The 26,183-nt window shown below is 39.1% G+C and overlaps 1 protein-coding gene across 4 annotated transcripts in view; it reads left to right on the top strand.

Annotated features, from left to right (window-relative positions):
- cacnb2b (calcium channel, voltage-dependent, beta 2b) overlaps positions 1 to 26,183 on the top strand; it is a 44,171-nt gene that overhangs the window by 2,582 nt on the left and 15,406 nt on the right. The window contains exon 1 of one of the 4 annotated variants that reach the window (XM_075483076.1): positions 13,516 to 13,715. The exons of the other annotated variants lie outside the window; for them this stretch is intronic. Coding sequence (XP_075339191.1) covers positions 13,698 to 13,715 — 18 coding nt within the window. The 5' untranslated portion in view covers positions 13,516 to 13,697. Of the gene's footprint in view, positions 1 to 13,515; positions 13,716 to 26,183 lie in introns of those variants that run through there. 4 annotated transcript variants of the gene reach the window in all.

Genomic DNA, 26,183 nt, shown 5'->3' with positions numbered 1-26,183 from the left:
GACATGTCTCGACTGCAGGCAGCCCGGTTTACTGCCTGGATTCTTTTACTACAAAGCCATGCTGTTGATATGTGTGCATAATGTGGTTTAATGGTCTTCTCTGAAAAATTCTCACATCTGGATGTTGGCCAAAATTGACAGTTTGACAGTTTAGTGTTTAACTGACTTCACTAAACTTATCTGAATCAAATAACAATCATCACCCTAATCAGGAATTCTTGGTCTGAATATCTCTTGGCTGTACAAGCAGCCCATTACTATGGGCTGTTTCCCACAGAGTCGAAATCCTATAAATTATGCTTTTCCAGATAAATAAAAGAATGCAGAATTCTGGATAGTGCCACAGCCCAGCCGGTAATATTGTAAATGGCAAGTGAAAGCACCCTAATACCCATTACCCTTGACTGATGTTAGTACAAGTAAAAAGAGTAAGAGGTGAAAATGAGCAAATGTAAAAGGTTTACATTTGCATTTGTGAACAAATGAAACTTCTGTAATTACACTGACTGGCCAAAAGAAATTAGAAAAAAAATCAATATAGCTTTGGACAGAAATGCTTCAAAGCTCATTGAAACAATGCCACAGTGAATGCTGCCATAATCAAAGCAAAAGGTAGTCGAACAAAATATTCGTGTGGGCCTTTTTTTTTTGTTTGTTTTGGCCAGGCAGTTAATTTGAGCTCTTATTCACAATTGAACCAGAATTCAAATCATATTTAAAAATCTATTGAAGATCGGAACAATCTTTTTTCCTCATGAACATGTGTTGTTTAGCAGGACCATCTCTTGGTAAAAGGGAGCTTCATGATCACCCAGTGCCACCAGCTGGAGGTGGAGAAAAAGAGATGAGTAAATAGTTCATAAGGAATTTCAGACACACATTAGACTTAAAAAAAAAAGAAAAAAAAAAAAGCTCGCTCCACATTGAGGAACTGGCACTGAGAAAACAGCACAGGCAGAGTATGTGGAAGGAGTCTCTTCTGGGGGCCGAGACTTACTATCAGATCATTAACCTGCTGGCTCCGGCCTATTAGTGACCCTACAGTTCATTTAGTAACACTGACAGAATCATAAATTACCCATTTACTTTTGTTCCATACCGACATCAAAATATGATCCACACCACTGGTAAGACTGTGACAGATAAAAAATGAGTGCAGACCAGCTCCAAGCGACAGTGATGCAGCAGTCAGACATTTAACAAAAGCTAGTCTATAATCCTGCTTATTCAATGTTTCCAAAGCTAAGGGACATTCTCATGAGTGGAATCAGGACCGACCCAGGCTCTGTTACTACTGTACATTTAAGTGCTGCAAGATGGAGTGACCTGCAGAGCCTCAAGGAAAATAAAAGAAGTGGACAGTCAGCAGTTGCAGTACAGAATGTTAGCAGAGTTTTGGTCACATTGCTGGTTATATGCTGGTCGAGGACACCACCGGACTATGGTGCTTCTCAAACTCCAAATATACACTTGTGTCCATTAAAGGTGTTCAGGGTGTATTTTTGAGCTGGACTGAGTCAAGCTACCTGTTTCTTGTTTTGTGTTTAGCTCTTGGGAAATGTACACACAAAGGACTCCTTTCTTTGACAGAAAGCACCAAGAAACAATATATATATATATATATATATATATATATATATATATATATATATATATATATATATATATATATATATATATATATATATATATATATATACATATATATACACATATCTCATACAGTATATATCAGGTCCCAATGATTTTGTGCTCTTTATAGGGTTTTATGTAATATAATATACTGTATATGTTTGAATATTATAAACTCAGAGTATGTAGAGTTGAGGGTTTTTTATTTTTTTTGGGGGGGGGGCGCTTACAGAGATAGACCCATCGCCTCGGGTAAAGTAGGAAATAGCACTGTGAGTGTCCAGCTGTGTGGAAACAAGTCAATACCGACCACAGCATGCAGCAGGTTTACCTAATCCACAACGCTGTGAAGAAGCGTCACAATCAATGTTCCTGCTAGGTCTGTGATCCTCATGTATTTCACTTCTAGGGAAAAAAAATCTTGTGCATGAGCTAAACCTGATGGCAAAACTGTATGAGTCCAAAAATCCTTGCACTAGAATCGAGGCAAGATCTTGATAACAGTATAATTTGTGCAGGGAGGCACAGCTGTGAATCTGTTTCATCTATCCTATACAGCTGGTTTGAAAGGCCTCCTTGCAAGAGTCACTAGCCAAAGTAAGCTTTACATTTACAGCAGAGTACAAATACAACCTCTTAATAAAAAAAGACAATATTAATCAATCAGTATGGAGTCAGACAACCCTTTCTGATTCCACCAAATTCAAGTGCCTCTAGCTTGCAGATATAAAAAAGTGATATTATTTACTGAGCATATCTGAGGAATGAGAAGTTGTTCTTAAGGAAGTTGATGAACTCTGTGTCTTCCTAAGTTCTCAACAAAAAGTACATTAACGCCTGATCGAATACAATCAGGGAAGACACATTTTGGAGTGATAAAAGAAGCTATCAGTCAGTGATGACCAGCTAAACGTTGCTGTGGCTGACTTACCTAAATGTGTGTACTTTTAAATGAATGGAATTGTCAACCAGCCATTTAAATTAAGCAGAAAGGTGCGTGAGATGAACAGCAAATGCCAATGAACATTTCTAGCTCTGAAGGTTTTATCACATCGACATGATGGGGATGATACAGCCTCGCCCTTTACGTGTCAGCTGAGCAGCTCTGACACTCAGCATTATGAAAACAACAGCAACTAAGCAGAAAACAGTTTGATGTCTCAAGCTGCCCTTCAGGCAATCCAGCTCAACTGTCTGTCTGCAGAAGCCACACACAAGGGTTTATATGCTCATTTTGAATTTGATGCAAATTACAGGTCAAAGGGATATATAAAAAACAAAACAATCAAACTATAAAAAAAAAATGGAAAATGACCAACTACCAGATGAAATACTTTAACTAATAAGGTTAATTAGCTTCTTTGGAGTCCCAGAATGGTAACGTTGTGTCTTTCTTTCTATCCTCTTGAGATTATCTAATGAGAACTTTTCTGTGAAAACACTGATATTTGAGACATTTTTTTTATGCTGGTTGGCTAAGTGATTTCTGCTTGTTTTCCTTTAAATATGTATTTTTTTTACATCTATTATGATGCATAACCATGCCAATGGGAAAGATTTAACTGTGAAAAGCCTAAGTAAAACCTGGGATAAGACCCCAAATCCAGACAAGTGTAAGAGGAGACGTCTAGGATGCGAAGCAGAAACAAAATGGAGAGAAAGGAGGTTTAAACCCATTCTTCCTTTGATTGTCATGGAAAATACTCTACAGGCAGACAGAGAGGTCACCGTGAAGGAGGAGGACTACAGTGCTTGTTAACAACAGATGGTAGAAGTGTCTCTACACCCCAGATGATAAACTGTTGACTGTCCATTTTGCCTGGAAAGAAAATTCACCTGCGTTCCCTGCTGACCTATCTGACATAATCAGATTTGACATTGCCAAGCTACTAAAGCAACACCTCAGTCATGGCAGTCTCTAAAGATTTCAACAACACCTCTCACTCTGCACTTTCCAAAAGTTTGTAAGCTCATCTTTATTCTATTTTAATTTAATTTAGTTATATATTTACTCATTTTTCCTCAATAATTTACACTGCAGCAATATAGTATCCCTTCCAGGATAGATTTTGGCACAGACTGAGAATTCATGGACAGTAAGATCGAGGCTTGAGCAAATCCTGCAGAATCCTGTAAAATCCAGTCTGAACCCGTTCAGGAGTTTCTGAGCCCACTGGTGGAAGGTGGAGTCAGGGTGGAATTTACCCAGGATTCAAATCAAATTTGCAACTTGAGATGCTCAAAAACTGAACCCTCTGTCTAAAGTCTAAAGTCTATTCAGCTCAGTCTTAAACATGTGCTAGCTAAGTTTGCCCACAATGCAAAAATGCAAACAAATTTCTGAAATTGCAATGTTTTAATTAGCTTATGGTTTTATTTAGGGCAGCATTCGCATGAGATTATGGTTTATTACAATTCTGGATATTTTATTCTATAACTTACTGTATATTTATTAGTTACAGGGATTTTGTTGTTGTTAAAGGAGGCAAACATTATTTTTGTGACACCATGGAAAGGGCAAAAGTAGGCATGTAACAAATTTGGAGCCATGAAATTGTAGCCATTGTACATTTTTTGAGTCTATTGTTAAAATACAATATACTGCACTGTGGACCAACGGAGCTTTGACGCGTTCTTGTGTAAAATTGCAATAAACTCTTAGTTTGATCCAAGTCATAGCAAGGTTTATCTTTGTTAAACTGATCTTTTGCTACAACACCATTCTTAAAATATAGATATTTTTGTCTTCTTCACTGAACAAAAAAAAAGTTAGAGTATCTTCCAAAATGCTGAAGGTAGTTTCATCATAGAAGTAATCCACATCATGCTTATGTCACTGCGGCTCCAGAAAGCTTTCCATTTTAAACTGAATTTGGGATTGGCAGAAAGAGACGATCATCTATAATCCCATCAATCTCTTCTGACAATCCTTCTTCTTGCCCTTTGACCAATCAGAAGCTCTCCAGCCAGATTATGATCAAAACCCCACAAGCAAGATAACATAAGCAGGAAAGTAATCACGCAGGCTACAGAGAGGTAGCCTCTTCCTGTCTGTTTGTCTTTGTAGGACATTAGGGAGCAAGTTATGGAGCAAAATATTGTATTTCACAGCAACTTATTTAATGTACCATACAGTTTTTTTTCAATCTCATGTCAGGGATCAGTAACCTGCCCTCCAATCTGCGCTGCCCTGCTGTGTCCTCTACCAACTGCCCTTTCCAGTCGTTTGTCTCGGATCTTTCTTCCTCCCTCCCTCCCTCCCTCCCTCACTTTGCCTCAGCTCTACTCTTCCCTTCTTTCCCTCTTTCCTATCGCTCTCCCACCATCCTTGCTTTCTCAATCTCTTTACACGCAGATGTTAGCAGGGCGGCAGGATTGGCCGCTTGTTGGTTCCAGCCTCCAGGATCACAGAGGAGGGGCATCGGCCAGATGTTTGGCGTCATATCAACGCAGTTTATGAATCGGAGGGGAGCAGACAACAATTACAAAGAGGGAGGAAGAGGCTGATTCAAGAGGCAAACTGAAGAAACTTTCTGCAACTTCTATTTCCGTCTTTCAGGCGTTTCTGGAGCTTATATTTGCTTCTATACGACTCCCACTCCTCCTCCTCCTCCTTCTTGAGTGAGTTTCAGAGTATCTTTAGCAGGGTGTGATGGGCAGGCAGATGTAAATCTGGTGAAGTTTGCTGGCACAAGGGCAGACAGCGGAGGATGGAGGATGCTGCTGCTGCTGAAGGAGGTCTGGGATCTGTCTATGTCTGAGGACGCTGAGTGTATCAGGAGCCGGGTTCTCGGCCTTTCCATCAGCAAGCCATGTCAAAAGTGCTCAAGACCAAAAATGTCTCCTGGGTGAGTGCTGCCTTTCAGGTCGGCAGGTGGGGGGAGGAGTGGAAAGAGGATGGAAAGAGGGGGGTTTTGCTGGATTATCATCTGGAGTTCAGTTTGAGTGCTTTCATCCCAGTCAGCGTTTTATCTGCCATTTGATTTGTCCTTTATTAGAGTATTTTCTAAAGAATGCATTTTATGAACATCGACTTATAATACTGCATTGTGGCCGCATGCTTACTAAAACACACCGACTCTGTTTTGGGCCCAAAAAAACGTCTGCTGAAGTCAGGATTCCAGATAGGATACAGAACAAATATAACCATTGTCTGTCATGGTCCTTTTTGTGCACATGCCTTGATTTGCTTCTCTCCAGCATACCAGTTGAAGTTACTGCTATACGAAAAAAGCCAATGATTAGACTTACATCCATGAGCATTGCGTTCAGGACAGATGTGCAGTGCAGAGTGGGAGGTCAGGGTATGGAGCTCTGCCTTAGAATGTGCGTGCCTTCCATCTCTGGCCTGGCATTCCTGCCCTGCACTACTGGCCCCAGCTGATGGCAAACACACACACACACACACACACACACACACACACACACACACACACACACACACACACACTGGGTGTAAGAAGCTTAGGGACAGATGTTTGTTTATGAACGTGTGAGAGCACATGTGCATATGAACATGTGTGAGGGCAAGTGGATGAGCAGTGAGACAAAAGGCATGCTGTGCAAATGTGTTGATTTGCAGTAGTGGCACATTACAACATTTACACCCCTGCAGTTAAGGTCCAGTCACTGTTCATCACGCAGCCCTCATCAGTAGATTTGGTGTCGAGTTTAGAACTTGGAATCAATATGACTGGATATCTGGGAAGAGTTGATCATGGGAACCTGTTGAATGTTTCAGAACAGTCAAGTAAGTATGAATTTAGAATTTTCTGTCGAAGAAGCTAAAGAAACTGAATGGTTTGTTCTGGCAAATTAGATGTTTATCCACAAGTTTTATTAGAAAAATGACAGAAGCATTTTTTTCTTTTTTCACTAAAATGATTGCGAAAATGAAAAAATATTTATTCGTTGTTAAAAAACATATTATTTTTGGTCACAAATTGGTGTTATTTTCAGTGTTGTATAGTAACGAAGTAAAAATACTTCACTCCTGTACTTAAGTATATTTTGGAATACTTTGTACTTTCCTCGAGTTTAAAATCTTTTGACAACTTTCACTTTTACTTCACTATATTTCCGAACTTAATTGCATACTTTTACTCCAATACATTTTCATTGTTCGGTTTAGTTACTCGTTACAAAAAAAAAAGAGAGAGAGAGAGAAAAAAAACGCAACAGTGTTTTGACCCCATGCATGTTATGCCTGCCCAAAAACGTGGAAATTCTATCTTACAGAAACTCCCCTTTTTTAGGTTTTAAGGTAGTTTTACAAAAAAGGTCTTCCTCTATACTGGTTCCATATGTGGGCTGAAATGTCTCTCCCTTAGCCCCTGGTTCCTGCAGTTTAAAATGAGGTGACAGAGGAAGGAACCCCCAAAAAGATCCTGTAGCCAGGTCAACGAGTCTCAATCCTGGTTAAATAAGGGTAATTTCTAATAACAATAAGGAAGAAATTCATTAGCGCTACTGTCAATACAGTAGAGTGGATAAATGTTGTATTATTTCTAAGCAGCTTGTATCATACCATTTTATGTCAGCGTTATTGCAATTTCAATTGCAGCATGTTTTTCATAAAAATCAGCACTTTTTTGCAGTCAGTGTATACTTCTGCTGTTTGTTTATTCAATTTAACTGTGACTATGGTGATGGTTTAAGTTGTGACCGACATGCACTGGCCTTATTTAGTCCTTCCCACTATCGAGTCAAAAATATGTTGGAAGCATAAAATGACTGATTTGACTGAAGAATTCTTTAATCGAATGTGGGGAAACTCGAATGTGACGTCATTCGAACGTCTGCACCTGACTGCCGAAGCCAACCGAACGCAGCCTTTTTTTCCTTGGTTACCCTTCATTTAACACAAATATTTGCAAATAAACATTACATATAAACTACGTTTGATAAATCAATCAATTTCAAATTAATCCAGTACCATGTGGATGCATGACGAACGAGCAAACAAGAGGAACGCAGCTGAAATCACGAGCAGCGCAAATCCGTTACGTCACAGGCGAACGCGTCCACGAGAACTCATGTGAAGGGATTTAATCCACAATAAAATATCTTTAATAAACTTTAAAATATTTATAAAATGCGTACTAGCGTTATTTTACCTGCCTTTTCTGTTTTATTTATGTTTAAGTTGTGTCGAGTGCGTATTCACCAATTTAATATTTTCTGCCGATGCCGTCACCGTGAGTGTGATGGGTATGACGGCATTGATATACCCCCTAATATATATAGTAATTTTTCAGGGAGTGCCTGGCGAGCACTCTGCCACGCTTCCTCGAGGAGCGAGGGTCTCCACGTGACATGTGCTCCCCAGACAGGTTGGGTGGAGCTAGGGTGGTGATATTTGATCCACCTCTGTCACCATTGGAGAAACCCCTCCTCGAGGTAGCGGGGTGACTGTTGACCACTGTCTTGCCACGGTTCATCGTTGAGTGAGGGAAAACCCTACGCACATGTGCTCCCCAGGCAGCTAGGGTTTAAGAGCTCTGTCGCCAGACCCCTCTTCGATGGACCGTGGTTTGGGGGAAGGCGGAGGTCAGCAGCAGCTGCACAAAATATTTTTAAAAACAAAATGCCGCATCTGGCGCTCTTGCCTTCGCATGACACTTTAGCTCGCGGACCTCTCTGCTATCTGCTCTGCAATGCATCGATCACCCGCAAGCAACAGTCACTTAATTAATAACACCAGTCTTATTATCCTTTGGAAACACTTCACTTAGCCTGTCATTTCAGCCATTTAAAAGGCTCATTCAACGCCAAAGGCTCGAGCCATCGTGTTTACATCAACAACGGCCCAGCTTCACGAACATGACCCCCGTGGAGCTAAGCAGCAGCCATTATTACACTTGTTTGAAAAATTATAGTATTTTGGTTATGAAGTCACAAAGTCCTCATATATGAAGGAGGTGGGTGGATGCAGAACATCTGTCAGCCAACTGCCTTTGTGTCAAGTCAGACACTGACACAAAATGCGTGTAGAACATATAAAAACTTAAAGGTTCACAAAGTTTGTATTTTCTGTCTAAACCTGGTCTAAATTTTGCCTGCACTTGGTTGTGTGTAGATTTTAAGTGTATTTGACCTTCAAAGTTTACCAAAATATAAAAAATGTCATTCAAACTGCATTTGCCTTGTTTACTTTTCTACTTATACTTTTCATTACATTACTTAAGTACATCTATTTTTACAGTAAGGCTCATACTTAAGTACAAGACGTTTCGGATACTTTAAGACTTTAACTCAAGTAACATTTCAGTCAGTGACTTGGACTTTTACCAGTCATATTTTGGAGGGGTACCTATACTTTTACTTGAGTATGAGATTTCAGTACTTTATACAACACTGGTTATTTTCCTTGTTCTAAGTGGCACGTATCCAACATAATTTAGGAACACACTGGCCCAAATTCTGAGGTCTGTACAATACATATACTGAACATCTGCAGTACATCACAGCTTAGTGAAAGTGTCAACTTTTTTTAAGCCCTTTCCCTTAACATCATTCGTCATCCCCATGATGCTTTCCAATTAAGCCAAGAAAAGGAATTTATGAAAGGACAAAAGGAAGTACTGTTTTGACTATTGAACCACACCCCTAGTGTTCATATTACCCACATTCTGGTTACTGCATGTGTTCATATAGTTCTTATGAAGGGGACTCGGCTACATCATTGTCAAAGCTTACTGCATCTCTGAAACTGGCTACCACTGCTGCCCCAGAGCTGGTGAGCCACTGCTACGACACAGCAGAGTGTAGCAACACTTACTGCAGCCCCAGTGAGCCTGAATCAGCTGGCCTCCCAGAAGGGGCAACTTACTAATGGTTGTAGAAGCCATTTTTGTCATATGTATATATATTAGGGCTGGGCGAGTTAATTCGTTGTTATCGCGTTAACTCATTAATTATTGAACGCCGATAAAATATTTTATCGCGTATTAGCGCAGGTTTTATTATCTATTTCGTTATTGTAAAAGTCTGTTGCTGTCTGCTGCGGAACCGGAAAAGAAAGTAATCGGCGGATCCACCAAACATGGAGAAGGGTACGGAACTTTTACTCGGCCATTTTCATTTTAAAGTTCTTCCAGACGGCGGAGTCGACAGAACCAAAGTCATCTGTAAACTCTACCAAGTTGAATTGTCTTGTCACCGTAGTAGTTCCAGTCTAAAATATCAGTTAAAGGCAAAAGTGTGTTTGCACAACAAATGTTATGGCACTTTCATTCATATGGCAGCACATTTAAAATAAAACTAAATGCTAAAAGCTATACACTACTTTTGGATTCATTTTTGGATTTTGCGTACAAATGCGAATAATTGGGATTAATCAGGGAAATCACGTGATTAATTAGATTAAACATTTGAATTGTTGCCCAGCCCTAATATATATATATATATATATTTTTTTTTCATTTACTCTCATGACCAAGAGGTGCTGTGGAATGAGAAAGAGGTGTATTATACTCTGTGCTGTGCTCTGAGCTTTGCCGTTGTTTGTTGTTGGTTTTTCGAATGGAAAGATTACTTCCAGAAAGCCAAAGTAATGACACTTAAGCCAGCCCAAAGAAAGCGTTTTCCCAAGTACCGTATGAATAACACCCCAGATTTAGACTAAGCATACTGGTCCCAGTCTGGGTGCTGAAACCAAGTCCAGTCTTTTGACTTCTGACAGAAAAAATTGGAAACCAAAAATAACACAGAAACTTGATTTTGTGATGAGCATCACGTCATATTTTGCAGTTTTGTTTTGTTTCTTTGTCTAAGTGTGCATGTAATCTTTGGATATCTGCGTCTGGCATTCCAGTCAACTTTATTTTAAAATGAGTTTTCCTCTGACTCCTCAGTAAGCCTTTGTTCCCCTGCACATGCTGTTTCAATGTTCTTCTTGTACTTGTTGCTTTGCTCACCAGGTCTTAGTTTATCCATTGCCACAAATCTCCCTCAGTATATATGTTTCTTATTTTCTCTTTGTTTGTTTGTTTGTTTGTTGATTTCCTGCCAGATCCACAGTATTTTCCCTGCGTTCTTTAACCCTTTCTGTGCTTTGCTTATTGCCTGTGTGATTTTGGATTTATATTTGGACTCCAAATATTCGCTGTTGGCTACATTTGAACTATTCTTGAACTATCTTCTGCTCTGCAGCTCCTAAGGTTTGTTTGTTTAATAGTTTATTTTGATTTTAAACCTGAATGTCTCTTTCTGTGATCCTGCTTCTGGGTCCTCCACCGTCTACAAACCGTTATTTAGAAAGCAACAATGGACATCCATTAAAATAAGATAAGGTTATTGCTGAGATAGGTCTCAGTCTCCAAGGTTGAGGTCTTAAATTTTCATCTTCTTCCAGCTACTGTGGACTCTCCTCTTCCCAACTCAGTCCATTCAGCATTCTTGTTAATTAGATTGTGTGTGTGTAGTGTGACAGATTTATTCTTTGGGGTTTTAGCCAAAGTTTGACAGAAATGAGTGGCTTTCATTTTACACCGTTAGTTTATTTTTATTTTGGAGCAAGTCAGTCCACTGTAATTACATGTTGTTTGTTTGTTTGTTTTTCTTATGAATAAGAAATTGAAATAAATCCAAAGACTCGACTCACTGGGTGATGATGTTTGGGAGTCAGAAAAATGAGATTCTCTTGTTGTCCACGTTGCATAAGGGTTTCCCCTCGGTCCTTTGTTAATAATGTCTTAGCACCTTTGAATAGAGAGGGTCAGACTGCTTCATGTAGCAACTTCACAGTTGTGCTCAGAGGACATCAAGTCTGTTTATATTTTGTCGTCATTTGTGTTGCTGGAAGAGATTTGAGGGGTCATGGATCAGATTATGGAAGGATTAGAGAGTGGCCTGTCAGGCAAAGGCTCAGGGTCCCAATGAGTAGAGAAGACTTCCACAGAGACTCTGTGATGCAAAAAGACTACAAAGAGAGTCAAGACAACCACAAAAGGTTTACAACGGCTGAAATCAACTACAGAGAGTCTCAAAATGCCTCCAAACAATGACTGTCAGAATGAAAACTACTTCAAAGAGTTTAAAATTATCAGAAAGATAAGGGAGCGGGGAGGACAAAAAGTTTCAAAACACATCCGTACAATTTCTACTTTCTTTTAGTCTGTATGCCTGGCCTATCTGTTGAAGCTTTTGTGTATGCCCAGGAGTGGGTTGACTAGAGTATTATCTGCTCTGTCCATGGTGCAGATATTAGTGACACCCCGAGCCTGCTTCAGTCCCGGGTATCGTTTTAAACGTTGGGACATAAGGAAACTTTTACCCCTTATGTTTTCTGTCCCAGCTGACATGCTTTCAGTGGTCCGGGCACTGATTGGTGACGTCTGTTTCGCAGTAGAACCACTGATCAGGACATGTACAGTGTCTGCCTGTAGCCTGTGTGTGCGAGCAGGCAGCTGTGCTTACTGTAGGTCCAGATGTGTGTCTGGCCCAGAGGTCACAGGCTGGCCCAGCTGAATACAGCCCTGCATTTCCTCTACCGTTCTCAGTTATGTAACACTCATCTATGTCCCCTGCCTCCCAAAGCTCTCTCTCTTGAGATTTCTGTACCGCGTCGCATCACCCATCTGCTGCTGTCCCCTGTCTGGTTGTCCAGGTTACAGAGCATAGTGATGAATAGTTAATGTTGCATTACTTACCTTTAAACAGTGGTGGAGGAAGCAGACAATTTGTTTTGTTTTTTTGGGGGGGATGAAAACCACAACATCGCAACTCAGAAAGAGAGAAAAAAATTCTAATTGAAAGCTTCACTTAAACAGTAACTGTAATAATTGTCAGCAAAGTGGCCATGAGCAACACAAATTGAGAACTCGTTTTCCACAACGTTTCCTTTGAGCGTTGAGAAGCAGGTCAGTTCACCTACTTTACCAAAAACATGTTTTCTCCCATACAATGTGTGCAAGCTTTCATGTTTGCCATATAAGATGACCTCACTCAAGCTAAAATTTCACTTTTTTCACACAGGCACGTTGTGTGCACTTTTGTATGCGCATGTGATATGTTAGAGGATGGCATTTAGTACAATACTGTTTGCTCTTGATTAATGCATATAACATAAATCTACAAAATAATAAAGATAGCTATTGAAAGAAGAGTGGATATAAAAATTGTTACATCAGAAGGATTATGTAAGATTATCTTAGAGACAAGAAGAGTCCAAATTACCCAGTTTTCACAGAAAAAAAAAAGTCTTTAATCGTCTCGGAAAACACTGTCATTTAATATTTTATGCATTCGTAGAATATTCCACCACATGTTATCAGTGTGGGGGGAAGCTCAGGATACAAGAAGCAGCCTCCGTGTATGACGATATTTGGTGCATTTTTTAGTGGTGACATAATGACACGGATCCAAGTTTGGTGAGAAAATCTCATAATTACGCTCTCTGGGTGATGAACGCTCGGTTTATCTGTCGTTCTGCGCTGAGAATCAGGCGCACAAAGGCATTATGTGCTGGCTTTTTAATTCCACCTTTCTGCTCTGGAGCCAGGCCAAAATACTCCCATATCTGCAGCCAAACCCCAGGGAAGTTGTGTGGATGTGCAAACACATTATTGAGCCATGGCGCGCGTTGAGAACGGAATCTGGTCAACTAAGTAAATTGGACTTCCCTCACTTTGCAGCATTTGGGACTCGTGAACAGCGCAGGCGGGTTGGTGTGGTCGCTGCTTGAGGTCAGATTGAGCGGTATACGGAGCAACAGATGCCCTACCGAGAAATAAGCCTTTAATACCCATGCGAGTCGGGAAAGGGTAACTACACTTAACGCGGAGTGCAGTCTTGAGTGGAACTCTTAGCGCAACTCATTCCGTCTCCGGTGCTGTCCCGCGCGTCGCGACTCCTCCTGATATATCTCGCCTTTTACGCACAAAACGACGCTCAAACAACAGAGTTTCTTTTGCGTTTAAGAGTATTCACGGATTTATCCACCTGATACCCTTTGAAGTAAAAGCATCTCATGACATGCTTGTCCATGCCTCAATCACTGGAACCAGGTGAACGGTCATTTTAGCTGGTTAACCGTGGAATAACGCAAGTGGAATCCTTGAACCATGCCGCCCAAAAAGAAGGTAAACATTTTTTAAATATAATTTTGTTTGTCATGTATGTGAGTGTGTTTGTGTGTTGAACAGGAAGCGTCGGAAAACACACCATCTGTTGCACTGGGCGATAATCCTTGTGTGAGGCCTTTCCACATCACTGCTCTCACTATAGCAGTCGCAACGCCCATGACGGATAGAGACGCATATCCACATGCTTGTATCATGTCATGTGTCCAGCTGAATAACAGGCTTCAGAGAGGGTTGCATAACTAACAGCCTGTGAAGATCAGATGGATTAAATCTATTTTCTTGATTTTTCTCCCACATATAACATGCGGACTTGCAGTGAACTCTGTAATACTGAGATTTTATTCACCTCAGGTAAACCAGGTTCCTGGATGATACAGTTTTCACCTTGTTTGTGATAAGTGCAACATTATAACAGCAGCCAGTGTAGTTGGATTGCTGTGCAGTCCATAGGCATACTGTATGATTTGCCAAAACAAACTGATGCTTGTAATATCAAAGTTTTCAAACAACATACCTTGTGAAATTCTCATCATTTGATGGGAAAAAGAAGTATTCACTTACAACCAGAACACCAATATCCAAGCCACAAGAAGTGACTGATTTCCTCTTCAGTTCAGGTACTTCCTGTCATGTAACAGTACACATCACTGTGTTCCAACAATCTGTAATGACTAATACAAAGAAATCTTCATCCACAAAGAGAAGTTAGAGAAATATACGTTCATCCATCATTTATTTTGATCATGTGAATTGAGTTTAAGAAAAAGTTTTATTATTGGCCATGCCTATCTATTTATATTTCTTAAATTCTTATATTTTCACTGGCAATTTGCCAATATTTTCTCTTGTGTGACTCAAAACAAGCAATGACTTGGGCTATCTGAAAATGATTTTTGTGCTATGAGCAGATTTTTCACATTTAGAAGAGCCTCTAAAGCAGCAAACTAATTCCATATATTAGACTCGTTTAGGTTATTGTCACAGGTTTTTTCAAGGCCTGCAGTTTTGTTGTTCTGCCTCGTTCTTCCTGTTTTCAACAGCAGACAGACAAAGTTAGGGAACAGCTCGTGCACATATAGGCAGGGAAAGACAAGTATTTCACTCAGGTGTTGGTGGAGACCGACAACAGCCAAAGGAAAGCAGAAATTTGAGGACATCTCCTGGGCAGCCATGGGGCTAAAGACCAATGATGTATAAATGTGTGATGGCTGAATAACCGATGGTTTCAAAACCCCTTACACAGCCACGTAGCAGCCACTACGTATTTGAAGTACTCTCTTTTATCAACCAAGACTGTGTAAAGCACAGCCCAGTCTCAGAAGAAAACATGAAATACTTATTTTTCTCCACATGTCTAAAATGTAGCAGTGTCACAATGAGGGCAGAGAGGTTCTGAGATGAAAACATTTCCCATTGCCTGATATTTCTGTACAGGTGCAATCTGATTCCCACCTGTGACCTTGTATTGTTTTTTTAATCCCAAACCCTCACCCAACCGTGACAGACAGACAGTGAAGTCGTGGTCGGTCTGTGGTCTAATGCCACCGTCCACCCACAGCAAGGTCCTTATGAGCTATTTTGAACATGCGAAGAGTTGTCAAATATTTTTTTTTTTTACAGTTTCAGATGTTGGAAAACATGGAAAATATTACAGTAAAAAGGAAAATGTAGGAATTTTACAGTTTCTAAACAAGTTTGTGTACAAAGGTTCCAATTTTTGAAGGCAGATGTAGGTTGGAATGATATTGGAGGTCAAAAAATGTAGAACTTTTTCTTTTGTTTATCTTTTTTCTTTGTGCTGTGGAACAATATGGCTTTTACTTAATATAGTGTGATACTGCGCTGATAAAAGCTGGATGTAGATTGTAAAATGACCACCACTCTTGTTGTTATCGCGACTATTCTGTAGGGGTACACAGTGCAGAGTTTTTCTGTCTAAGACAAGCATGTGAATGGTTGTTTTTGATGTGCCACGCAGACAGCCAACAACATGGTGGATATAACATCACAGCAGCTTTGCCAAAGAATGCACTTCGGAACAAACCATGATATTTTCCTAATCTTAACCAGATAGCGTTTGTTTCTAACTCTAACCAAGCAGTTTTAATGCTTAAACCCAACCATGCAATTGTGAAGTATAAACAGTGAGTAAAACAAAGCAAAAAAATGTGCATGAATGAAAAAAAGGAAGTGAAAGCACAGTTGTTGTATTGAGGTCTTGAACTGAAGTCCCTTACATTGTGATCACTGTGTGTACTGTACTTGTGACATCCACCCTGCCTCCTTCCGCTTAATGAGGATTTTGTGGCTCATTCAAGTAAACCTTTCATGTTGGCGCTAAAAGGCAAGCTGTTGCCTGCTAGAAGGCAGAGTAAGTACCCACTGGGCCATATGAATGACAAGAATGTGTACAAATAGAACTCGTGTCTTTTATTACCTGCAAATGGTCAGCAGTGCGTTAATCCTCCCTTTGTAAAAATAAATGTTATTGGATAAAATATTTACAGGAAAATGACCCTCCTTTTCACTTGATTTTTGTCCTTCAATTGAAATGTTTCTAATGCATTTATGGCCTCACTGTGCTAATATAAGATTTCCTTAATTCAGAATGATTTTCTTTTTGGGAATCAGAGTTTGGTTTAAAGTCTGTGTAAAGCTAATTCATGTAGACATGTTATGTGTTAGTCAGAATTTTTAAAAAACATGTTAAAATGGAGTTGGGTTGTTAAACTTGTTATTTTGTGTTCAGGATTTTTAGGGCAGGTCTAAAATCAAATTTAAGTGACTCTGTGGGATTTAGTATATGAGGCGAGCAAAAGCGACCCCACTCTTTATACTGAAACGCTATGAATAGGTCTTCAATATATTAGCCTTGAACTAGCAAATAGCCAGCTAATTGTTCTGCCTTCATCATGGAAATGTTTCTTCCTTGGATGGCAAAATTTGCCGAATTTGGGCTGTCTGCTTAAACTGCATATGAATAGTGAGAACATAAAAAAACAATTACATTTTGTGATGAGTAAAAATGAAATGCGGCACCACCACATATCTACAACACAACCTGGAAGTCAACTTTAGCGTCATCCAGGGCAGAAAATCTGATTAATGCTCGGTAGAGTGAAGGGTCAAGTTAACCATCTCATACTGAGATTGTTATAACTTTATATAACTGTATAACTTTGACCAGAGACAGCTGGGATTAACTGGGATTAACCAATTCCCTGCTGCTGACTCTGACTTCCCCGCCAGTTTGCTTATGTTGCGCTGACATATGCATGCTGAATTGTCGGCAGCTAGGATAAGGTCACCATGAGAATGAACTAATCTAACAATGTTCATGATTTAATCCACAGCTGGAAGGTGACCAAAATATTGTGTCTTTAGTGCACATTTGTGATTTCACATCTAAGTTTCTAGAAGCAGCTAACTTATGATCGCCAGGAAGCTACAAGATTAGTTTTTTCTTTAAATTTGATTTTAAATTCCAAGGCCAAAATACCAAACTTGTAGGTAGTCTACAACTTAATTCATGATGTTAAGGTGGCTACATCTTTCTATTCAACCTTGGATGCAGTGGTTTGAGATTGTAAGACTATTCTTTTACTATTGCTGCGGCTCGGCTTTGGCTCCTAAATTACAATGTTTATTACGAGTAAAAGAAAATTTGTTTAGCTGTAATTTCAATCCCACATGCTCCTCAGTAATCATCACAATCTGCCGGGTTGGAAGTGGCACCAGGCTTGTGTGAGTTGGAAATATTAAGACTGCACCTGTTCATAGTTTCTAGAAAATGTACAACAACAACATTTTACTCTGTCTGGGTCAAATAATTCTTGAAATAGATTCAGAACAGCATTAACTGTGCAAAAAATGTTATGATAGGAGATCAGAGGCAGACACTTGGCAAGTAGAGACCTCACACTCTCTGGATGACCTACTGTCTTGGATTGCAGAGTGCTAGCTCACTGCTTGTTGCCTAGAATAGGAAAAGCCTCTTAGTAGTTGTTACTAGGGCATTACATTCCTGCTCTACTCCCGAGCTGGAAGATTTCTAAGCTGTCCTGAAAGTTCTGGACTGTCTCTTGTAAGACCTGTTTCCTCTGTCATTAGAAATGCATCCATTTACACGACTATGTTCAGCATTTTTTTTCCGTCACCAGTTTACATCCACAAGTCTTTTTTTTATGTTTAACATGGCGGCACTTTTCTGTATTTTTACTCCACCTGAGTGATAGGCAGTTCCAGCTCCAGTGATAGTGTTGTCTTAATTGTGAAATAAGTGAGAAATGATAACAGGAAGGGCAAGCAAAATAATATTTATAATCCTCATGCTCACACACTCACACACACCCCTCCTTTTACTAATACTAATCATGTTGCGTCATAATGCTGTGCAGGGCCAAGAGACTTCTATAGATAAAATGTATCCATTACAGGAGCCAGGCAAGTGAGGAATTAACTCATATTGATACAATTAATGCAGCTCTTGTATCTCTGTCTGATGATCGAGCACATCCAGTCTAAGCAGCAGTGTTGGCTGTCTGTGAGGAGTTTGTGTTTGTCTCCCTGTCTCTAAATCCTGGATTGACGCATGCCATCTTAATCTCTTTACACAGAGACAATCATGACCCAGGGAGAAAAAGAAAGATCCAGACACACACTGCCTTTCCCATAATGAGTTTTTTTTTTTTCAACTCAGTCTCTGATGCTGATTCTCTGATTTGTTTAAGGCACATACCAGATATCCTTTTCCTTTTGATCAATAAATAGTTTTGAACAGAAAAAATATGAAGAAACGGTTAGGTGGTAATAAAGTAAATTACTTTGCTTATGTCATTACTTTTACAAGCAGGGAAAAATGGCAAAATGAATTAAAGAGGGATTGTAAAGTCCCCCTCTGTTATACAGTCATTCTTTGGAAATCATAGAAAGGCACAGTAAGCCACCTGAACCAATTTGGAGCTAAATGATAATGCACTCTCAGACTATCCGCAACAAATCATTTTTAAAAGAAACTACTGCATTTCGATATGAGAGTTTTCACACTGACCTCCCCTTTATATATTTTAGATTTAATTACAATTTTCTTTTACATTCAATGAAAAATGACATGCAGATTGTTAGACATCTAAGCTACTGTTGACACTATGAGTGTCTGTTCTTCTTCTTACAACTTGGAAAGGTTAACAATGAAACAACCTCAGCTACATTTGTTATCTGGGATGATGTCAAGTTTACCAAATACAGTGTTTAGTCAATACCTGATTCAATGGCTACCAATTTAAGAACTTTAGTATTTCGTCATCACCATTATGGTCTTTGCAGCCTGAACTGATCACATAGTGACTAACATTGGACTTTAGCTGTGTTCATTTTTGTATCCTATTTCTAGTGGAAATCTAATGGCTTCTGGTACAATTTATGTAGTATACATAGTATTTTATGTTGTATTCGTAAACTCACAAGTTCCCTTTGAAGGCAGCAATAGCTGGTAGGGGAGGAAGGAGCGCTAAATTATCTGCAAATGCTAGCACAAACTAGTTAGCTTTGTTAGCAATTTGCATCGGTTCATATAAACTGGATTGCATTATAACCATTACTAAGTCCACAATTACACAGAAACTGTATTTACAATGGAAACAATTTGTAAAAATGGTGAGATAAAAATGTAGATAATGACAAAATTGGAATTCAGAATTCTTTGAGAATCTGTTGCAATTAACTGAAGTACAAGTATCCACAACTGAAGAATTACAGTGAGCAAAAAACTGATTAAAACATTTAACAGCGTAAATCTGTCTATGGAGAAAGAAATGGTGACAACATGGCATGGCATCATTATTCAAACAGATAAATTATCAAACAGTAACTTGAGTTAAATGGTTGATAAAACTCTGTGAGTGAGTCTTATCCAAGCAATTTGTCACTTCCATTGGCTCCCAGACATGTGAATAAAGGTAGTAATGATCCCAAGAAATCTTTGAGTCCTATTAATTAATTAATTAATTATGGACTTACTTTCGAAGGGATTACCAGTATGCTGATCTTAACGAGTGTAACGTTCCAATCACACCATACAAATGGGGAAGATTTATTGTTTTTATTATTTCCTGAGATAAGTGGAAGCATTTTGAATGGAAGCTAATGCTAGACTGCAGTAAAAGTTAACCTGTCGACCTTTTTCATGGAACACATTTTGACTTGATATACTGCAGGTGGATAAGCACAGGTGTATTTATGAGTACTGCCCTGAAGTCCTGCTTTTTAACATACATGTACATATTTGTATAGAATTATGTATAAACAAAGTACAGTAAGCTTTTCATACCCTTGTATCAGATTTCCTCTTATAACTAGAGGAGTCACCAGTTAGAAAGAATGCAGGTTTAAGGAACTTCAGCATTAGCTTTACTTCACAGAGCCAGCAATTAGTGTGCATTGTTTTTCAGACTATTGTTTATTCACAAATCACAATAATGTGCAGCACAATATGAACTATGAAGTATAAAAGTAAATATTTAAGACCTCTAAAACGTTTCACATTTCATTTTATTCAGCATGATAACTGAACGTTTTGCCTTCAACTTTAGATAAACTTAAAAAAAAACCAAAAAAAAACTTAGAAACACCCAAAAGACAAACGCTACAGTCATCAGCTAGAAATGAAAAATCTGATTTTGTCTCTTTCTGTCTGAAATCAAGGAACCATTATTTCAAACATCAGTTATTCTGGACTGGTATGCTTGCCAAATTTATTATTGTTAACAATAACTGTATGGGAAAGTGTGAGGTGGAGCAAGTGTAGTACATGGGGATGCTGGTCATTGAACAGTCAGTTATGTAATTTCCCCCATTAACTCAAACTGGCAGCATCAGTAATAATGATAAAAGTCATATTAACATACTGTATAAGATCGTTTACCTTTAGTGTTGTACAGATTTAATGCCTCTTTCGATCTATAATTGAAGAGTTAAAGGGTTGTGATGCTACTTTAAACTCTGCAGACGGAGACTGGTGCCAAAGTAAAGGTGGCAGTGCCAGCTCGCCTTATCTGCCCCATGGTAGCATCAGGCTGAAGGCATGGAGCCAGTATCGTTCAGACAGATGATGCAAAGCAGCTGATTAGACAGTGCTTGAAGAAAAGTGGATTGGAGCACGCCATGCATGCAAATGGGTGAATGCTTGAAAAACAGGCTGATAATGACCAAGAGATAAAGGAATCATCTCAGTTTACAGTGATAACTCGTCAAAGTAAATGAACAGCAGATTAATTGTGGAAGGGTTGTAATCAGATAAATTTCCAATATTCCTCAGCTGCAGAAAAAGCCAATACAGGAAAATATTTGAGTTCACTAACAGCTGAATAGTAGCACTGCATAGTGTCTGGGAACTGGCTGTGTTTTGTGTCCTTTTTGATGCATCACCAATTATTCATTAGCAAGGAATTTGTAGGACATCAGTCTGCAGATCCAACAATGTCTTGAGATATAAGAAGACATATTATATTTATTTATCTTTTCTCATGAACATTTTCTACTTGCTCATACAAGATGACTCTGTGCCATAAAACTAGAGAAAACACTTTGTAACATACACTAGTTTCTAATGAAATAATAGCTTTTGTCCAAAATTGAAAGCATAGCATTATTGGAAACCAATGTATGTTTCATAGAATTTGGGAGGAATTATTTTGGGGCGGAAGGCAACAGAAACATTAATCTTGCTCATTTGCTGGATGGTCACATTCAAGGGAATGGAGAGTGGCGACAGGCTGGTCTGTTTACCACTGGAGGCTTTCTCCCGTAAATTTTGGGCTAACCCATAACTGACTTTGGCAAACAGTGCACAGAGAGATGACACAGGCATCACGGGTATGTGACAGTACACTGATTAGGATTCATCAAATCAGTAGTTTTGATTTGATTTAACCACAGTTAGGCTCAAAAGACTTTTTGAGTTGGTCCGTTCTTTTACCGGATGTGGACATTAATAAACTGCTGTAATTGAATTGTAGCAACTTTCAGCCCAAAGGTTTCTATTGTTGGATATGCATATCACTTGTGCAGCGTGGAATAGAATTGAGTACTGAATACCTTAGAAAATATATTAGATCTAAGACAAAATTCATGGGCGGGCAGGACTGAGAGAAAAAGCTGCAATTAAAAAACTTGTGCTTCTTCAGCACCATGGACAGCACCATAGATTTATCAATACTCGGCTCAGTTACAGTTAGAAAGCTTGGCGGTGTGATGCCTCACTGAATTTTGCCCAGTGGCAGACAGGCTTTAGGTACTACAGTATGCAGCCTCTGTTCTTTGTTTTGGTCACTTCAGTATTGTAATTGGCATTGTTACTCCATCACAAAGCGTTGATTTTGATTTATTTTACTTTTTACAGTGCGTTTAAGTCTGTAAGACTTGTGTTGTCAATTGTAACTTTTGTTCATACACTGGATTGTGATGTGTGATACGTTTAGTTTGATTGTTTCTCTGGTGGTAAGCTGTATTACTCAAAAGGTTATGGACAGATTTGCTTGAAAGTTTTACCAGAGGTGGAGTGGAACTGATTTCAACCAAAGGCAATTCAATCACTGCCGACAGTACAAAGATCTGTTGTATTCTGTGCCTTTGTTTTGGTCCCTGGCTTTACACTGCCAGATAATGCACGGCGCATTGTCATCATAGGCAGTTTCAGACTTCAACGACTGCTTGACAGCAGTTACAGTCTGAAATACATATGAACGCATCCTTGCACAACCCTGTGGGAAGCTGACGCACTGTAGGATTGTATGTGAAAAGAGCCTGAACGTGTTTTGAAGCACAAATGTCTACACAAAGAACGTGCAGGAGATGGTGGTCTGAACTTGAATTGTTTATTTAAAAGAATATTCTGCTCCCTTTAAGTTATGGATATTTCTTAGCCATAGTTGGGGCCTGAGAGTCAAATAAATATTGCATAATTCTCAGTCAGAAAAGAGATCAGTGAGACAAGAATAACAAACAACCTCATGATGTTCCAACAGTATTTCTAAGCTGACCCTAATAATAAGTTCAACAGCTCTTTCAGGATCCAACATTCTTTTAGTGTACTTCTCAATCTTTGAATTAGTCAGTGAGGATGAAGTTGCTCTCTAGTGCATTCAAGGGCTGCACGAGAGGAAGAGTATTTTTTCCTAATTTTTAGGCCTGAGTAGGTCTCTTATGAGTTAAAAAGAAATAAGTGTTTTCACCAGTGGGAGTTATTTATGCTTAGGTGGTGAATTTCTCTCAGATGTTGCTATGGAAACATCGCCCCATTTGTAGAGTGAGAGTGTAGCAGGAATGTTATCTTTAGAAATACAACCATAAACTTTACTCTTATAGACAATTGCTATGTAAAATTCAGATGGGTAGAGGATGGTGGTCATTTCTAATACAGTGAGAAGATAAGCTGTGATTCATGATTATTACAGCTTTATATCAGATGCCACTTGAGTAGTTGAAATGATTCAATTAAAAAATCATGCTTTACAGCATCAGTCAGACTTTTTTAGTAGAATTTGACCATGAATCACATTACTCATCATAATATTATAGCATATTGAGATTAACACACACACTGATCAATAAGATCCAATCAGGAGGTGAATTACATGCTTTGGTGCTTGATGTTGTCCAAAAGCTGCTGTGAATCTGAGTTTGCACATGGACGAAAGACCAAACCACATGGAGAAAGCTTTAAAATATATCCACATATGTCTGGACAAGGTCTTATAATATAGATTATTTTTTCTACACAGTAATCGATGGAAAAAGGTTGAATGAGAGATTGTGGTCATGAGAGCAACTGCACATGAAAGGGAAGGTCATATTGTAGAAAAAGTGTATGTTAGTCCTAACCATGCTTGTTTTTTTTTTTTACCCGTCTGTGGCAGTCTTTTATTTATTTTTTTAAAGAATATATCGTGGCGGCTGTAGCTCAGGAGTAAGAGCAGTCGTTTGAGGGTGTGAAAGGGTGATCGTGGCTTGTAGGCCATAGCTGAAAAAAACACGTCAACTAAAAAAATACAAAAAAGTTTGGAAAAAAGTCCAAGTCACTCGCAGAAGTCACCAGTTGACGAAAGTGTTACCCAAAAAAACAAAAACGTTTCGACACATCTCATGTGGTCTTTCTCAGGACCTTTGCAGATCACGTATTCTCCAAGGACTGTCAGTGTGAGGGGTAATCTCTGACTCATCTCACTGCTTGTTGTTTGCTCGTATTGGTTGGTCGGCATTGTCTACATGTAGTCATTGGTATGTTCATGTATACAAGGCCCTTCCACCATATTTACATACCTATATTTTTCAGTAAAGCTCTACAATAGATTTTCTCTTTTATTCAGGATTTATTCCCATACTAAAACACTGAACTGGGAAAAAAGCATTTAATTATGATCCTTTTGCATGGAATCAGCTGCAAATTTGCTTTACATGAAAGAGGTCGATTTTGCTGAATTCATTTAAAGCATGTCAATGTGATTTAGAAACTTTAAGATGCACATGTTTTGATTGAGCCTTTTCACTACTTTGGCATTTTTTGGGAGGAAGACAGTTTGCACACATCTCTAACATTCATGTGAATTGTGAAGCAGGGCTTTCAAACAGTTGTCGTGTGGGCTGGTGCGGCATGTCCTATTTAAGTAGACCAAATATTAAGCTGGATTTTGAATCATAGGTCAAAGTGAATTCACTTTTCTCCTGGTTGCTTAACTTCCTGTCTGCAGACTTGGAGTCTAATGTCCATACCAGATGAAGACAGACAAAGAAATACGAGTTACTGTACTGCATTAATACCCAAATCCAGTGATGAATAGGACAGAAATTATTTGTATAAACCACTTGCAGTATTTCTTATGTGGAAGTGAGCTGTATCTGCACCCAGTCCACAGTTCAGCTTGTCCTCTGGGGAATCGCAGTGCTCCAGGCCAGCCAGCTGGCTCCTGGTGACTCAATGGCTCTGATAACTTCAATTTAGAGACAGCGTCCATCTCCCCAATCAGAGGCTTCTCTCTTAATGCACTCCCTTGGCGTGTAACGAAAGAGCTGTGTAAACGCTTTTGAGCGGCAATAGAGTCACCTTCAAGGAGCACACGTGAGAACCTGGATTACTTGTTCACATTATCCTTGTCCTTCAGCTTCCTTTGCCCACTCTTTAAGGCATATAATCACAGTAATGGGCCGGTGGAGAGACAGAGAGAGGAGAGCAGAAAATGGCTGAAAAGATAGAGGGATCAATAAAAGAAAAGGAGTTTGATTAAAAGAAGGAATCAGGAAATGAAACTTAGCTGTGTTGGACAGTTTTCGCAGTGACTGGAGAAAGATTTTAAAAATGATCAGGGATTTTGGTGTCATCTGACATATCCATTCAAATACTTCTATTTCGTGAGCACAAAAGACGCTCTGTGAAAATGAGTGCAACCAATGATTATATTCAGTGTCAGTTTGTCTCATAATGAGAACAACTGATGACAATGAGATACAACTGGAAAAAGCCTGAGTTTCAAACTGTGATGTAGTCATTTATATGAAATCTTCAGTGACCATGCTGTTTAAAATGCTGCTTCAGGTACCCAGAAAAATAGCAGTTAAAATCCATTCAGGCTTCTATAACTGCACTGCAACAGGCACTGTAGATAGTACAAAGATATCTTGTATTTGTGAATAAGTTAAGATCAATAACACTTTTATATTGTCCATCAAAGCAAGACATGCCTCACCTGCAGTAGCTCAGCATTGTTTAATAATTCAGCGGGGGCGTTTTGTACTGTTGGCTGGGTGACATTGGCGTGCAGGAGAGGCGGGTGCTGTGCGAACAGATGTCTACACCAGGCATGGGTAAACAAAAAAAACCCATGCCTGGGCATAATTGCGCCCTGAGGAGATTTACTTCCTCCTCCTCTCTGATTCCATTCTCATTATGTTTAATTCTCTGTTTTGACATCATCTCCACAGTTTTTGTACATTTGTGCTTTCCCACTTATCTTGAGAGCTATTTGGCTTGGAGTCCATCACCCTAACCTCTAAATTCATCTGCATCTTTCTTTTATTGGTTTCCTGCTTTGGATTTTATGTTTCCTTTGTTTCCTTTCCATGTTCTTGTAACAGAAACTGCTGCATTGTTTATTCAGGATTGAGGTTAAGATCCATCTTTATAAGGACATTGAACGTTTTCAGTTTTAGATCTTATAAACCATTCACAAACCACCATTCTTTATCAAGATAGTTTTTTTTCTCAAAGGACAAACACATTTGAAAAGTGGCACTACAACAGATTTTCAGACAGGATGAACCGAAGGCCCTAAACGATAGATAAAGTTTTCTTTTTTACATGTATATCATTCAAAGAAGCTTCAATGGAGCTGAGCACAATATATCTCAATTAAGGATTGTGTAGATTCCTCTTATCCACTCAATTGTCTTTCTGTGGGTTTATGCAGCCTGTGT

This window comes from Odontesthes bonariensis, chromosome 14 (genome assembly GCF_027942865.1).
Source record: "Odontesthes bonariensis isolate fOdoBon6 chromosome 14, fOdoBon6.hap1, whole genome shotgun sequence".
NCBI lineage: Eukaryota > Metazoa > Chordata > Actinopteri > Atheriniformes > Atherinopsidae > Odontesthes > Odontesthes bonariensis.
The sequence above is the reverse complement of the archived record's forward strand: the minus strand, read 5'-3'. Positions and strand labels throughout refer to the sequence as shown.